Raw genomic sequence first — 17,443 nt, 5'->3', positions numbered from 1 at the left:
TGTTTGTGGGACTATTGGTAAAAAAAAAAAGTTCCATCAGACTTTCTAACTTCTCACGAGATCTCGCGAGAAGTTAGAAAGTCTGATGGAACTTTTTTTTTTTACTGATAGTCCCACAAATATGCAGCGAAGGCTGAATGGAGAAACGGAATGCAGCTGAAAGGCAGGATAGTAAACAAATGCTTGGTAAGGCGGGGGTGGGGGCGGCAACCTAACCCTGCGCGGGTATTGATGCAGGTTGCTCGTGGATAGGACTGAAGGCCTAGGACTGGGGTAACGTTGTGCCCAGAGAGAAGGCTCTGCATGCCACCTGTGGCATGTGTGCCATAGTTCGACATCACGGCACTAGACTGAACGCTTTCCCTTGGGAATAGCAAGATAAGGCTTCAAGGATTCTGGGGAAAGTTAGACCTGTGCTGCTTCCTGTAGCGCAAAAGCTCCTCTTGATACCTCCTTCTAGCCTAATTGGAGATTCCACCACAGCAGTTTATGATGACAAAGATCAGTGGGACTCAGTTTTTTTAGGGATGAACTTTGATATCCCTAATTTACATTTGTGTAACATCAGGGACGCGGTGGCTCAGTGGGTTAGGATGCTGAGCTTGTCGATCGGAAGGTCGGCAGTTTGGTGGGTCAAATCCCGAGTGCCGCGTAACAGAGTGAGCGCCTGTTACTCGTCCCAGCTTCTGCCAACCTAGCAGTTCGAAAGCATGTAAAAATGCAAGTAGAAAAATAGGGACCACTCTGGTGGGAAGGTAACAGCGTTCCGTGCGCCTTTGGCATCTAGTCATGCCGGCCACATGACCACGGAGACATCCTCGGACAAGCGCTGGCTCTTCGGCTTTGAAACGGAGATGAGCACTGGCCCCTAGAGTCAGAAACGACTAGCACACATGTGCGGGGGAACCTTTACCTTTACCTTTAATCATTGTAGAAGTAAATTTTTAATTACACAATTTCATTGTCAATGAGGATTACTTAGTAATGATTAGCAAATTAACCTGTATTAAGAATAAAGGTAAAGGTAAAGGTTCCCCCGCACATGCATGCTATTCGTTTCCGACTCTAGGGGCCGGTGCTCATCTCCGTTTCAAAGCCGAAGAGCCAGCGTCTCCGTGGTCATGTGGCCGGCACGACTAGACGCCAAAGGCGCACGGAACGCTGTTACCTTCCCACCGGAGTGGTCCCTATTTTTCTACTTGCATTTTTACGTGCTTTCGAACTGCTAGGTTGGCAGGTATTAAGAATATATTTACTTAAATTTGACATTCTTTACCTCACATGAATCAACTAATACAAGCTTAAAGAAATCACCCAATTGTCTCTTCTTCCTAATTTCTGTTTGTTGATATCAGAAATTCAAATGATGTCCTTACTCATCTTCCATTCTTCTTGAAGAAACAAAGAAACAAAGACATACACTATAAAAGGGTGACATCTGCTGGCTGTTTTGTTTATTATTCTATGCAGAGTGGTGCTGAGCAAAATGAGAGTTAAAGAAGCAATATACAACTCAAAGGTAAAAATGTACTTAAGTCCACAATGAGAAATCTGAAAGCCATATATTCTTTCTCTGTTTCTTCCCCCAACTAGACATTCCAATTTATAATAATAATAATAATAATAATAATAATAATAATAATAATAATAATAATAATAAGAAGAAGAAGAAGAAGAAGAAGAAGAAGAAGAAGAAGAAGAAGAAGAAGAAGAAGTAGTAATAAATAGTAATAGTAGTAGTAGTAAAGTTGGAAGGGACCTTGGAGGTCATCTAGTCCAACCCCCTGCTCAGGCAAGAAACCCCAAACCATTTCAGACAAATGGCTGTCTAGTCTCTTCTTAAAAACTTCCAGTGTTGGAGCATTCACAGCTTCTGGAGGCAGGTTGTTCCATTGGTTAATTGTTCTAACTTTTCCTATGGTCGTCCTCATACACCAGATTCAGTATTCATCCACATATCTTCCAAATATAAATTACTTTGTTAAGGTTATTGTGATCCCCCTTCCCCTGCCCCAGTTGAGGCCACCTGCATTTATTCTGAGCAAATACCATGTTAAAAAAATCATGTTTTTCATCTTCTGTCAATACAAGGTTCGCTATATGCAGGATTTCTGGCACTTGGTATAATGTAGTAATAACTTATAGTCACATGTGGTGATGTAGTGATGTAGGTTGTTCCACTGGTTAATTGTTCTGTCAGGAAATTTCTCCTTAGTTCTAGGTTGCTTCTCTCCTTGATTAGTTTCCATCCATTGCTTCTTGTCCTGCCTTCGGGCGCTTTGGAGAATAACTTGACTCCCTCTTCTTTGTGGCAGCTCCTGAGATATTGGAACACTGCTATCAAGTCCCCCGTCGTCCTTCTCTTCATTAAACTAGACATACCCAATTCCAGCAGCCGTTCCTTATATGTTTTAGCCTCCAGTCCCCTAGTTATCTTTGTTGCTCTTCTCTGTAGTCTTTCCAGAGTCTCAACATCTTTTTTACATCGTGGTGACCAAAACTGGATGCAGTATTCCAACTGTGGCCTTACCAAGGCATTGTAAAGTGGTATTAATACTCCACATGATCTTGATTCTATCCCTCTGTTAATGCAGCCTAGCACTGTGTTGGTTTTTTTGGCAGCTGCAGCACACTGCTGGCTCATATTTAAGTGATTGTCCACTAGGACTCCGAGATCCCTCTCACAGTTACTACTATTGAGCAAGGTACCCCCTATATTATAACTGTACATTTGGTTTTTCTTGTCTAAATGTAGAAACTTATTTTTTTTCACTATTGAATTTCATTTTGTTAGATAGCACCCAGTGTTCAAGTCTGTCCAGATCCTTCTGTATTTTAAGCCTGTCTTCTGGAGTGTTGGCTATTCCTGCCAGCTTGGTGTCATCTACAAATTTGATGAGTTCCCCATCTATTCCCTCATCCAAATCATTGATGAAGATGTTGAAGAGCACTGGGCCCAGAACAGAGCCCTGGGGCACCCCACTACACACTTCCCTCCATGTACAGTAGATGCAGTTCCATTGAGGACCACACGCTGAGTACGGCCACTCAGCGAGCTACGAATCCATTTGGTGGTGATGCTGTCTAACCCACATTTTTCAATCTTATCATGTAGTAGGTTGTGATCTACTTGATCAAATGCCTTACTGAAGTCCAAGGAAATTATATCCACAGCATTCCTCTGATCCACTAATTTTCTCACTTGGTCAAAGAATGCAATAAGATTTGTCTGGCATGATCTGTTTTTGACAAACCCATGTTGGCTTTTAGTAATTACTTTGTTTGCCTCTAGGTGCTCGCTGATTCGTTGTTTGATTATCTTTTCCAGAATCTTCCCAGATATTGAGGTCAGGCTGATAGGTCTGTAATTTCCTGGATCCATTTTTTTTCCTTTTTTGAAGATGGAAACTACATCAGCTCTTTTCCAATCCTCTGGTAGTTCCCCGGTGCTCCAGAATCTTTGAAAAATATAGTTCAGTGGTTCTGAGATCTGCCAGTTCCTTGAGAACCTTGGGGTGTAATCCATCTGTTCATGGTGATTTGAACTCATCTACTGTAGGCTGGCAGGTGCTCACTTACACTCACTTGCCTATCTTAACTTGTGTTTCTATTCTGTTTTTATGGCACTATTTTTGATAGGTTGGTCTGTTTTTTCCCTTTGTGTAAAGACAGATGCAAAAAACAAGTTAAATAGTTCTGCTCTCTCCCTATTGCTTGTCACCTTCTTGCCACTTTCTCCCACTAATGGACCAATCATTTCCTTCACTTTTTTCTTGTTTTTTACATGTTGAAAGAAGCTTTTTTTTTTTTGTTATTGTTGACTTTGGTCGCAAGCCTTAGTTCATTTTGAGCCTTAGCTTTCCTCACCATCTTTGCAGGCTCGGGCTATTTGTGATATTCTGACTTAGTTATGTGCCCCTCTTTCCACTTTCTATACTTCTCCTTTTTATCTTTCAATTTGTCAGAGAGTTCTTTATGCAGCCATGCTGGTTTCTTTTGAGAGCTGTTATTTTTCCTCTTCGTTGGTATTATGGTAGACTGAGCTTTTATTATCTCACTTTTCAAAATTTCCCAAGCTTCTTGAGTTGTTTTCCCTTGAGGATTCTCATTCATGGAATCCTTCCCAAGCCCTCTCTTAAGTTTATAGAAATTAGCACTCTTAAAGTCCAAGGCTCTAGTTTGACTGTGTTCTATTACTTGTGTTTCCATAATGTTGAATTCCAATATTGCATGATCACTTCCTCCCAAGGTTCCTGTGGCTTCAACACCTTCTATCATTTCATCTCTGTTAATGAGAATTAAATCCAAAATGGCTAATCCCCTAGTTCCCTTCTCTACCTTTTGGGTGACAAAGTTGTCTGCTAGGTTTGTCAGAAATCTGTTTGATCTTCCACTTGGTGCAGAGTTTGTCTCCCAGTTGATGTCAGGATAGTTAAAGTCTCCCATTACTATTGTGATGTGCTTCCTACATACCTTAGTTAGCTGACTAGCAAAATGTTCATCTATTTCCTCTGTTTGGTTGGGTGGCCTATAGTATACACCAGGGGTAGGCAACCTCGGCTCTTTTATGACTCATGGACTTCCATAGCTGACTCAGGAATTCTGGGAGTAGAAGTCCATGAGTCATAAAAGAGCTGAGGTTGCCTACCCTTGGTATACACCTATGGCAATGTCATTTTCCCCCCTTTTATATTGACCCAAATGCATTCAAGTTTACAGTTTTCATCATTGTTGTGCTCTATTTCTGTAGAGATGTAGTTATTTCTTATAGAGAGAAGCCTGCCTTCATAGGGCATGTCCTCAAGTCCCTCTATTATCTTTGTTGCTCGTCCTCTGAGACTCTTCTAACCTATCAATTATTCTTCTGGAACTGTGACATCAGAACCATCTCCAATGCTCCAGGTGTGGCCCCATCAATGCAGAGCAGAGGGGAATAAGGACTTGATGTGTACTGGTCTGTGGATATGATTATGCTATAAGCCTGTAGTCTTACACACATTTATCTGAAAGGTATGGGATTTGTCATCTCAAAGGAACTGGCTGGTTAAATCACTAGTTAAGTGGAGAAAAGTTTGCTAGTGGACATTGGTACTTTAGCTGGCTTTTACATAATAATAATCAAATAAGACATAATGTTATTTCCTTTTAAATAAACATGTACAGGGGAATTATACACAAGATGTCTGTAGTTTGCCAGGGTATGTGTAGAGTTTTGTCAAAATGAGGGAAGCAGCAATGTAATATCTGTCAGAAGTTGGACCTCTTTCATAGGTGTGGCTAGTGCTAGTGGTCATAGAGAAGAGGACATTTGGTATAAGTTTCGAACCAAGAAGCTATCTCTGTTGGATTTCGAGTTTTGGGGTGAATTAATGTATTAAAGCAAACCAAAATTTATAAAGAATTTTATTAAGGGGATAATAAAAGCCTCTTAGTCATTTTAGTCTTTCAACAATTGCTCAATAAATTTTGTACAGAATAAGAGAGTAAATTCTTTCATCTTATAGGTAAGTCTAGGATTTTATTAATTCTGGAAGAGTTCTTCCACTTAATGTCAATATCCAAAAGAGGAGAAAAGAGTGAATAGTGTCCTGAAAGCAGCTTTATTTTATTTTATTTTTTTTTATTTTCCTATTATCTTTGACTCATCATATAACCCAATCAATAGCAGTGTTGGGATTATCGGAAATGACATCTGGCACATCTGGAGACTGAGGAAGGCACCACCAATTCTTCTTGAACAACTTAAGTATGTTTATCTTCATGCAGAGAATCAGAACATGAGAGATTCATAGCACTGACGATCTCTTCAGTTTTTGCAGTACGGCTCATAATTCAACATCGTTCCAAGCTTAGTTTTCGCTACACTCTCCTCAAATTTTCTGTCCATTTTTTCCCTCTGGCTTTCTGAGAAGGCAGATGTCCAATCACCTACCATGCCTAAAAAACAAAAGAAAAAAACAATTACAATGATGGGTGAAGGGTAGGAAGGAAGAGGGAGAGAATGTCCTTCAGGTAACCCAAATAATAGCTATTCTTCAAAACTCCACTAGAAGCAACAAAGGGTTTTATTGCACAGGAAAGACACTTCCATGGCATATTTTTAGGCTTTGGAGTCCACTTCATCTGGTTTGTGAAATGTTAATTTTAACAGGGAGATTTTATGCATGCTTAGGAAATGTTCCAGGTCTCAGATTTGGGGAAAATCTCCCTCCCTTGCCTCATCCCTCAAAAAGGTTCTCCTAGCTATTTGCTTTTGGGTGAGTAACAAAGATTAATACCTTTCCATTTTTGTAGGTGACTATCAGGCTGCATAAGACAGCATTGTTCCTTTATTCAGATTTGGTTCTAATCGGCAAGAAAACTTTCAGACAGGGCTTGGTGAAATTTATTATAGTGACTGAAAAAAATTCAGTCAGACCTTCCAACCTCTCAGGAGATTTTTTTTTTTCATGAGAAGTTGGAAGGTCTGACTGAACTTTTTTTAGTTCCATGAACATCGTATCAGCAGGAGAGAAATGCACCAGAATGGGAAAGCAAGTTGAAATTTTTTGCTTTCAGGAGAAGTGGCAGGAAACGGGGATGCCATTTCGTGAACGGAGAAGGGAGATGTTATATATTGATGTAAATTACTTGGGAACCGTTATTAATAGTTAACTGCTGTGTCTGTTTAAACTTCAGACTGCTTGTCTGCAGAATTGTTAGCTTCTGTTTTGAGCGGGAAATACAGCTTTAATTCCATTGGCCACCACCTATCAGTGGCCCGTATAAATAGAAGTTAAGCAGCAGTTAGTGCTGCTTCTGTGTTAACCTAATAAATGTGCTGTTGCTTTTCACCACCGCCTTGTCAATGTCTCACCAATCCCAATACTTAACAGATGTGGGGCGATGCAGAACTTCAAGCAAGTGCTCTTCTCTACTCTGCGTCGATGCGCAGAGCCGCTCTGCTTCCTGTTCTCCATTCTCTCCAGTGGCATTTTTTTCACAAAAATCAAACCCCTAACTCTTTTTGTCTGATTTAAGTCTTTCTTTCAATTGTAAATATGTAAACCAATGGCAGACACATCCTTTTCAGTCTAACTCCTCCTTAGAGTTAAGGATAGGATCACTAAAATTAAAAGATACTATTTCACCATTTCTTTTCTTAAAAAAGTTTCCTGGGGTGATACCCAGAGAGGCATCTTTACAGAAAGCTTTGTTTTACCATTTATTCCAAACTCTTAGTATGGCATGCCTAACAAAATGGTTATTAAAATCAACATTTACTTTTAACCTTGTCATACCATAGGTAACCGTGCCATCCAAATCTTAATTCACGACCTAAATCAAGTAGCCTCTTATTTTGGAGGTTCACCCACTCAAAATACACTTGTTTTGCTTCCTGTATCTCCTCATTTGTACTTGTCTGCCCCTTGTTCACCACTTTGAATATTTGGAGTAATGGGAGCTGAAATCCCACCAACTATAAAGCCACTAGGTTAGAGAAGACCTAGCCAATGAGGCTTCATTGGCAAAATTATTAAAAATATTAAATATTACCTTTGCGGAAAAGTATCGGGCCCAATTTTCCATAGGTTCCTGAATTATCTTTCATATTTTCAAAACTTGTTTCCTTTACAATGGTCTCAATCTTTTCTTCAGTCACAGAAAAATCAAAGAATTTGGCTATTTTTTTCATTGCTGAGGCTGGATTCTGAATAACCCCAAAATACATATAACGTAAGTTACTAAGGCTTCCCTGGAAACATTTCAAATCTCTTAACTCCAAGTCTTGTTCTGGTTACCACACAAAAATGTTGATATTTGCAGTTTCAACTTATATGAATTAGAAAAAATAAACAAGTGAAACAAAGCATAGTCTTCATTCTTTCACTGAAGTATTAGCAGGAGTAGATCAGCTGATCCAGAGGTTGACTTTAAAAAGAAAATGTTTCTGATATATTTATTAGTTGCTTAGAGAAAGGCAACCAAGCAGAAACCTTGTGTTATATTTCCTAATTTTTATTTCCTGATAAATTGTTCATTATCGTATAGTAATTGGCCAAAAAAATTTTTATTCTTAAATTAAATCTAAATCTTTATTATTAAAAACTTACCTCTTTTAACAACATTCAAGTGAACAATACTCCAATCAAGAAACTTCCAAAGAGGTCAACAGCAAACAGCCCAATCAAAGAATCTCTAAGACCACCCCATCAATACTGACAGGCAAGTCACTAGAATATAAACTGACAGCAAACCGCACTCATTACTAGCACTGATAATGTTATCTAGTTTGGTTAATGAAACATCTGCAAAAAAAACAAGCAAGCTCAGAGAGCACCAAGGACCCCTCACTTACTTCTTTTATCTCCTCATAGGTGATAAAAAATATATTGCTGTCATCAAGGTGCTTGCTCCATTCAATAATATGATCAAAATAAGATCCATAGGCCACTGATAGGAATTAAGCAGAACATATTGATTACTTTTCCATAGAGCAAATGATAATGAGAATATTTATTTTGCTGTTTAGCCCCACAAACCCACAAAGTAAATGAACAAATGCCTCCATTCTGTTTTTCATTTGGTCTTTCTTGTAGGCCACTTTGATCTCTCTAGTAGTCAGTAAGCCTTCCTGGTGTACTAACTTAAATGCATCTTCATCATTTTTTCTTCTTCAACCATGTGATGTACTTGCAACATTCCACGTCTACCTATTTGCCTTGGTAGATAAAAAAAGGTAAAGCTTCCCCTGCACATGCGTGCTAGTCGTTTCCAACTCTAGGGGCCAGTGCTCATCTCCGTTTCAAAGCCGAAGAGCCAGCGCTTCTCCGAGGACGTCTCCGTGGTCATGTGGCCGGCATGACTAGAAGCCAAAGGCACACGGAATGCTGTTACCTTCCCACCGTAGTGGTCCCTATTTTTCTACTTGCATTTTTACGTGCTTTCAAACTGCTAGGTTGGCAGAAGCTGGGACAAGTAACAGGCGCTCACTCTGTTACACAGCACTCGGGATTCGATCCACCAAACTGCCGACCATCTGATCGACAAGCTCAGTACATAGAGTCTGTCAATATCGCTGTGAGGATGAAGGAAGGGCACACTTCATTGTCATTATTTTTCTGGTCTTCTTCTCCATTGTCCTTTTCCAGTCTCTCACCATTGACCTGTAACTGTGTCTTCCATTGTGCCATCGGTTTTTGCACAAAATTTCTGATTTTTCGACTGACTCCTGTTATTTCTAGGCACTTGGTTATCCAGTCATGTGGCAGAGAGTCATATGTTTTTTTATAGTCAATCTATGTTACATTCAGATTGGTCTTCCTTCTCTTGCAGTTTTCCAAATTCACTTTATCAATTAGCAGTTGATCTTTTGTTCTTCTGCTGTTGGGGTGGTTTCCTTTCTACTCAGGTGGAAAGAGATTGTTTTCAATTTGATGCCGTTGGACTGCATCAGCTACCACATCAATTAGCAATTTGAAACTTGTTGGTAAGCAAGTAATTGGTCTGTAGTTGCCTGGTGATGCCCCTTTTGCTGGATCTTTCTTTATCAGGTAGGTTTTCCCAGATGTTAGCTACTCTCCAATTTCACCTCCTTGTAGTAGGTGGTTAAACTCTTTGGCAACAAGTGGGTATAATAATAGTGGGTAGACCAGTTAGATCAGGGGTCTTCAAACATGGCCCTTTTATGACTTGTGGACTTCAACTCCCAGAATTTTGGGGAGTTTGGGGAGTTGAAGTCTACAAGTAATAAAAGGGCAAATTTAGATGTTTCAACCAAAAAACATGCAGTTCATCTTCACCTGATACTGACCAATTCTTGATCTTCCTTGCTCTTTCCTCTACCATTTCTGCTATTATTACTAGTTCTTTCATTTCAACTTCTTTTTTATTCTTATCCACCTCTTTTAACCAAGCTGTTCTGCGCCCAAAACTGCACTGTTTCTTCCTTGTCGGGCACTGACTGATTCACTGCCGTTTCTCCATTGACGGATTAGTAGAAACCTTTCTGATTGGACTGAAATTTGAGGTGCTGCCTATAATTTGCAATTAAAGCTTCGTATCTGCCGATCTTCTTGGCTACAGTTGTTATTTGCTGCTTTATTATTTCCAGTGCTTCATTGATCTTCCTTGTTTTAAGTAGCATTTCTTGATTAGGTATTCTTTGGTCTTCTTGTTCTTCAGCTTCTTTTTGTTCATCTGTTCTAGCTTGCTTGCATCTGATCTCAACTTGCTGATCTTTCAGTTATAAAGTTTGTTATTATTTTTTAACCTCTACATACGTATGTTAGTTTTTCAAACAGCGTGCGATCTGGATTCATAAAACGCTAATACATAATCAAGTCCTATTCTTTGGTTCTCTCTTCTAACTTGCTGATCTTATTGTCCAGTCCAATCTTCCATTTTTGTGGTGTACTGCTCTGTTTTTTTCTTCTTTGTTGATTTTGCATCCCAGATACTCAGTTATAATTGCAGCTTTGCTGTACATTAGTTGGTTTGTTTCTTGGACTTGATCTGTATAACAGATCATTATTTCTTTGTTTTCAATCACTGTGTAATTGCGACAGGTAAACACATTTTCTTCCTTTAGTTCTGCAGCTGCTGGCCCTGGTTGCCCAGCCAACAGTCCTGAGTCCTGTAGCCCATTTTTCACCAGATATCCAGGAATTCCAACATCTAGCACGGACCTTCTTAACCCGGGCGACATCGAAGCTGGTATGGCTTTCTGTAATTTATGTCTCACCATATTTTTTATGGGAGAGACACTCTTTGACTCCTCCGATGAGACATATCCAGTATGGTTGAACCTATGGAATAGCTCTCATCTTCCTCAGAGTGCACAAGCTCCACAATCACATCAAGGTAGTGTCTCACTGGGGGCTGTTGTTGTTGTTGTTGTTATATTGTTGGGTTTCTTGGCTAACAGAGGCATGTAGAGGAGGAATCAAAAACTTATGGCCACTCAGTCAAAACCCTGATGTTTCTTTTTTACATGTACAGCACATTTTTAAAAGACACAGGATTTCACCACATAGTTGCATCCATTCTCTTGACATTTTTGACAGCTTCCCAGTCTCTGAAGCCCCTGTTTTATTAATAATGACTGTTCATTAGATTGCCTCAACTGTTTACCGAAAGTAACATGTTCACCAAAAGTGAATGGTTTTCCATTCATTCAGACTGTGTAATTCCAATTTCTGTTTATGGTGTATGACAATATGTCATTTCAAATGGAGTCAACCACACTCAGATGGAGGAGGTCATAGCATGGCATAACAAATATTAGGCTAATGTGCAGTTAATCCAGGTTTAAGTCTGTTATATGAACTCTGGAGTATGAAAAGAAAGATGGAACTACTGTTGCTTTATACTGAAGCAGTGGAAATAAGTTTCAGTATTGGAAAAACAAGCAGAACAAAAAGAGCTCTTTATCCACAGCGATCTTGCTTCTCTTCCACAGACAGACAGGGGACCAAGAGAATAAGGCCTGGGCTCTCTGTGGTCCTTTCCCCTCCCCTACTTCAATCATATTTTTTTTCCAGTGCAGAAAGAGAACCAAGCATACCTTTTCCAGTGATAAAAGCTTCCAAGAACTGATCCCAGGTTTCATGGTCAGAAATCAGTTTGATTCCTTTGGAAAAATGGAAGTAAGATACAGCTATGTCCTTTGGATTCCGAATCAAAACCAGTACCTTAAGGCAAAAATGATATATTGACATGTAAATGTAAAATCTTGGAGAGCAGAGCTAGGAACCTAAAAAAAATCCCATTTTAAAAAAAATGCAGTATAAAAGTTCAAATGTAGCTGCCCCAGAGTCACCTTGTAGAAGAGATGACTTGGTATAGAAAGCAAACAAACAAATAAAAAATGAATTGAATAGGGATTAAAGGTAAGATCAATAAATTAGGAGAACAGTAATTTTTAAAAGAGTTTTTCCAAGACCATTTCCCAAGATCCTAAATAAGCAGCAAAACTAACAATATTTGACCTGAAATTTTAAACTATGGCTCAGTTTGAATACATAAGTGAAGATTTTTTTTATTTCTTTTATTTATTAAAATTATTTGCCACTCATCTGACGTTGAAACAAATCTGGGTGGTGATAACACTGATATGATGTGATGAAGTTGCCTGATACTAACAGAACACTAAATAATGACATCAAGTGCCTACAAGACTCAGACCTTGGACTTCAATGCTGTACCTTTCTTGCTTGCTTGAAAACCAGAAAAAGAAAGCTTTCAATTTTTTTTTCTGAATAAAAAACAGTTTCCACATAGCTAAGATCCAGGCCTGCTCGGGTCATGAAAAGTTGGTGTGATTCTGGGATTGTTGTCCTATTTTATTGTGTAAATGTATTTGACAATACCTTATTGATAGATGATATATGCACTAATTATATATAAAATCATAACTGAGAGAACTGAAGTACTTACTTTTGCTTTTTTTTCAAAAATAGACTTGGGCAACTTCTGAGGAATGAGGTGTGTTGTTAAAATTCTTCTGGAAGGCAGTTTTTCCATCCTCTTTAACAATATTAAAATCATAGGGAAGTTAACATCATTCATGCAAAGGAAATGATAAAGGTAAAGGTAAAGGTTCCCCCGCACATGCGTGCTAGTCGTTTCTGACTCTAGGGGCCAGTGCTCATCTCTGTTTCAAAGCCGAAGAGCCAGCGCTTGTCCGAGGACGTCTCCGTGGTCATGTGGCCGGCATGACTAGACGCCAAAGGCGCACGGAATGCTGTTACCTTCCCACCGTAGTGGTCCCTATTTTTCTGCTTGCATTTTTACATGCTTTCGAACTGCTAGGTTGGCAGAAGCTGGGACGAGTAACAGGCGCTCACTCTGTTACGCGGCACTTGGGATTTGACCCACCAAACTGCTGACCTTCCGATCGACAAGCTCAGCATCCTAACCCACTGAGCCACCGCGTCCCTGATGTTACACAAATGTAAATTAGGGATATCAAAGTTCATCCCTAAAAAAACTGAGTCCCACTGATCTTTGTCATCATAAACTGCTGTGGTGGAATCTCCAATTAGGCTAGAAGGAGGTATCAAGAGGGGTCTGATTTTGGAGCTTTTGCGCTACAGGAAGCAGCACAGGTCTAACTTTCCCCAGAATCCTTGAAGCCTTATCTTGCTATTCCCAAGGGAAAGCGTTCAGTCTAGTGCCGTGATGCCGAACTATGGCACACATGCCACAGGTGGCATGCAGAGCCTTCTCTCTGGGCACACCGTTACCCCAGTCCTAGGCCTTCAGTCCTATCCACGAGCAAACTGCATCAATACCCACGCAGGGTTAGGTTGCCGCCCCCGCCCCCGCCTTACCAAGCATTTGTTTACTATCCTGCCTTTCAGCTTCATTCCGTTTCTCCATTCAGCCTTCGCTGCATATTTGTGGGACTATCAGTAAAAAAAAAAAAGTTCCATCAGACTTTCTAACTTCTCGCGAGATCTCGTGAGAAGTTAGAAAGTCTGATGGAACTTTTTTTTTTTTACCAATAGTCCCACAAACACACGGTGAAGGCTGAGAAGTGAATGGAGAAACGGAATGCAGCCTCTGCCTGGCTTGTTCTGCGGCCTCATGGCAGCGGCATTGGGTGCAACACATGAGGTGGCAAATGGCCACAGCCAGAGGCAAACAGTCACGTCATGCCGAAATCAGCCATTTGCTGCCTCCTGCCCAGTGCCACTGACATGAAGCGCCCCTCTGGCTCCTGGGAGTTGTGCTTGTGTCCTTTGTGCCAGGCCTCCTTTGTGATGAGTTTCTTGAAAGATTTGCAACAGGGTTAGGTGTGATGCATGAGGCGGCAAACAGCCACATCGCTTCAAAACTGAGGGGCCGGCAGGCTTTGGCTGCTGATGGACACAATTGGCCCCCATGTGCAAGAGCCAATGATGTCAGGCAGCAGCCGCCCCAGCCCCTGCCTCACCTTGCCTTGCCCTGCAGCAATGGCACCCCTGCCCTGCCCTGCCCCATGCCTCGCCTCACCTCACCCCACAAGACGAGCCTCCTGCCCACTGTCCCACCCACGAAAGTCCCTCTGGATCTCCCCCAACCCCCACAGGCATCCCTCACCACGAGCAACATCGAGGTGCCCACACCCACCCCGGCCATGCCCACCCAGTCTGCCGTGACCACCACAGCCACGCCCACCCAATGGGCCAATGCCACCCAAAGGGCTACACCCACCCAATGGGCCATGGCCACCCAGCACCCGACAATACATAAGTGGGTTTTGGGTTGCAGTTTGGGCACTCGGTCTCTAAAAGGTTTGCTATCACTGGTCTAGTGAGTTTTCTTTAAGTTATCTAACTTTTATTGTTGTTTTTTTCTACAATAGTCTGTGAAAGAGGGCATGGGCTGAACTAAGAATTCATGATAAAATACAAAGCTACAGAAAATATTTTAAAATGATGACAAATTAAAAACTGACTGAATCTTCAAGTCCTAATTTTTGACTTGTTTGTCATCATACCTCCTATATATGGTCTCCGAAGCGGTGGTATGTATTTATTACTCATATGAGGTAGCATGTTATCAAAAATCAAAGATGAAATTTCACTCCTTATTCCAATGGAAATTATGCTAAATAAGGTTGATTAAGCTTTGGGATAGAAATAATTCATCTAAAAAACAAACCAGCTAAGCTAAAAATGTTGTCTCTGCTGACTTGGATCTTGCTGTTCAGACAGTGGCTCCTTCGTGACTTCTGTCAGCAAAGTATCATCACTTTTCATCAACACATACACAATAAGTGCAGGTCCCACTTCCAAAAAGAGTGCCTGTCCCTACTTTAGCTTATTTCTCATAGATTAATATTATATTTAAGAGCAGAGTTCAGACTAGCAAAATCTGCTCCAATGATCTACATTTTTCTGCAGTGAGCTGATTAAACTGATCACACAGCCTCACACACAAATCCATGTTCCTCTCCTGCACCTGTCTCGCTTTTTTTTCCTAATGAGTGAATTTCACTTTGTTAAATCAGAGCTGCTCTGTCCTACATCAGCTTTCAAATCTTTCATTTGACTTTCCTGCCTCTTGATAGAAGCTACTGAGTATTTCTCAACTTCTAACCTCAAATTTTCCTGGATCTCCAAATTCAAGAAAAGAAATTAGTGATAATTCTTGCATTGTTGGTTGCCATTGTTTCTGTTTGTCTTCATCATATTTTCTAGAGGCAACTTCCAGCTGTGTTAAGATCTGCTGAACCCAGTTTGTACCTGAAGAAACACAGAAATGTTATCATTTAATATATAAAAAGACATATCATGACCATAGATCATTTCAATCATATCAGAATTTTACCAACTTTTTAATGTATTTTCATACATTACATGGATTGATTTGGAAAATATGTAATTGACGTTTTCAGAATTACAGTATTGAAGGTATTCATATAATTGATTATATTAAGCAGAGATGCCAATGTCATTTTATGACCTCTGTATTTCTTGAAATATACAGAAGGTCAAGAATGTTATCTTAGACATAGTAATCACTGAGGAATTTCATTAAGACAAATTATTAAATGTATGACAATAAAATGCGCTTTGGAAGTTTGTGTGTGTGTGTGTGTGTTTAATTTTTTAGCACAGTCACTTTAATATTTGGTAAACAATGTGTTGTCTGGGTTTACATTTAAAAAAACGTTCACTAACAGTTTCTATGATCTATAATCCACCTAATAGCTTTACTTGATTTCCTCTTTTTCCTAAAATGTTCTCTTTTGCCAACCTTAAGTTAATACAACTCTTGTTGTTTTGGTAGATAACAATTGGGTATAATTTTTTTCTAATATTTCTACAGATAATAATCATATCAATATAATATTTCTTTTCTATCTAGTCATTCTGGTTGCCTCATCATAAATCCTGTTTACAGTTCTTGATTACGTTTGTTTTTCTCACAATGTTCAAGACATTCTTACTGGTTAAGATTTTCTCAAAGTTAATTACCTTTAAATATTTAAGTCTATTTTTGTCATGTAAGCCATTCCAATACTTTTACCTTTCTTAAGGATAATTAAGACAAAAGAAAAAAGAATAAGAGTAAAGAAAAATAAAAAGATAGTATACTACTTAAAATACATATTCCTCCTAAGCTAATACATATTGATTTCCAAACCTTTTCCATTCTTTTTTACCATAATTAAAAATATGTTTAATCTTTAAATATTCCATTTAATAAATCTAGTCATCTGGTCTTTTAACTCTTATTTGAGACATTTTTTTATCCATTGTAGTTTTCTTAAAGTTAATCATATTTAAATATCTAAAACATGTCCTTTACACAAGCCATTTCAACTCTTTTAGATTACTCATACCAAGAAATAAAATAAGAAGAGAGAAGAAAAAGAGAGCACTATGTTACGTGAGGGCTCATCCCTCTTAAAATAAAATTCATATCCAAAATCTATTTCTTTAACCATATTCAAACAGGCATTTCTTTTTTAAATATTCTCTCTGATAGGTCCCATCATTTATTTTCTTAATTTTCACTTTAACCTTTCACTTTAATCAATATGTTCTGCTGAATTAAAGAATCTTTCCATATTCTTGTAGGTGTTACTGTAGATATAAAAGATAAGTCAAGTACAATATCTTTGTAAGAGACGTTTGCCCTTTCATGTTTGTTGAAAATCTTTTTCTTTCTTTTTCTCTATGTTTCTCTTATCATTTCTTGTCTCTCCAGTTCTCATGGTGTTCCTGACATCTCTGCAGTCCATTTTGCCCAATCTTTTTTCTTGTCCTCAAATTTGTACTTAAAGTATAAGTTAATGTATATTTAACAGGAACTCTGTTATAAACTCTACAGAAACTATCAAACATGCATACATATGTGCAAAAGCATTCCTTGCAAAACTGTAATGTTTACCTGATTTGGGGTATGCCGCTAGTATGATATCATCTTCCCGAGCTCTAAAAGTATTAATCCTTTTCAGGGTTTCTAGGCAACAGATCATCATAGGATATAACACCCCATCATACATAAATGTCCGTTCCAACAGAGCCATCTTTTCATTTTCTTCCAACTTTTCATCCAGAACTTTGCCTACTTGTTGTTCAGCCATCATTGTGCTCTAAGACCACAGATGAGTAGCCTGGACATTTAGTTGGCTATGTACTGTACGTGAAGCTAATACACTTATAGAGAAAATATGACTCAAACAGATGACTCAAACAACAGAACCTGTTACTAATTAACTGACTAAGCAAGTTTGAACAAAGTTCATTTAACCTTTCAATTTTCCAATGAAGTTGTAGCCAACTTGGATTGAATGGATAACATGTTAGAGAAAAAGTTATTCTTAAGGGAATAACTGACCTGAGGCAATTTTCTCCGTAAATGGGATTAGAGTTCCTGAGTTCATGAAATACTTGCTGGACAGCAAGTTAGAAATCTTAGAGCAACACTTTCTCAGAGCAAAGAAGGTGGCAGTAATTACCTATTG

The 17,443-nt window shown here is 39.2% G+C and overlaps 1 protein-coding gene across 1 annotated transcript; it reads right to left on the bottom strand.

Annotated features, from left to right (window-relative positions):
* Positions 1 to 5,177: 5,177 nt before the first annotated feature.
* LOC310632936 (sulfotransferase 6B1-like) lies at positions 5,178 to 17,062 on the bottom strand (the record flags this gene model as incomplete). Its single annotated transcript, XM_083350390.1, has 7 exons — positions 5,178 to 5,937; positions 7,537 to 7,690; positions 8,339 to 8,433; positions 11,546 to 11,672; positions 12,418 to 12,507; positions 15,067 to 15,212; positions 16,867 to 17,062. 7 exons carry the CDS (start codon positions 17,060 to 17,062, stop codon positions 5,807 to 5,809), a joined length of 939 nt encoding a protein of 312 aa, XP_083206516.1. The 3' UTR covers positions 5,178 to 5,806.
* Positions 17,063 to 17,443: the final 381 nt, after the last annotated feature.

This window comes from Vipera ursinii (genome assembly GCF_947247035.1).
Source record: "Vipera ursinii genome assembly, chromosome: 1".
NCBI classification, from domain to species: Eukaryota; Metazoa; Chordata; class Lepidosauria; order Squamata; family Viperidae; genus Vipera; species Vipera ursinii.
The sequence above is the reverse complement of the archived record's forward strand: the minus strand, read 5'-3'. Positions and strand labels throughout refer to the sequence as shown.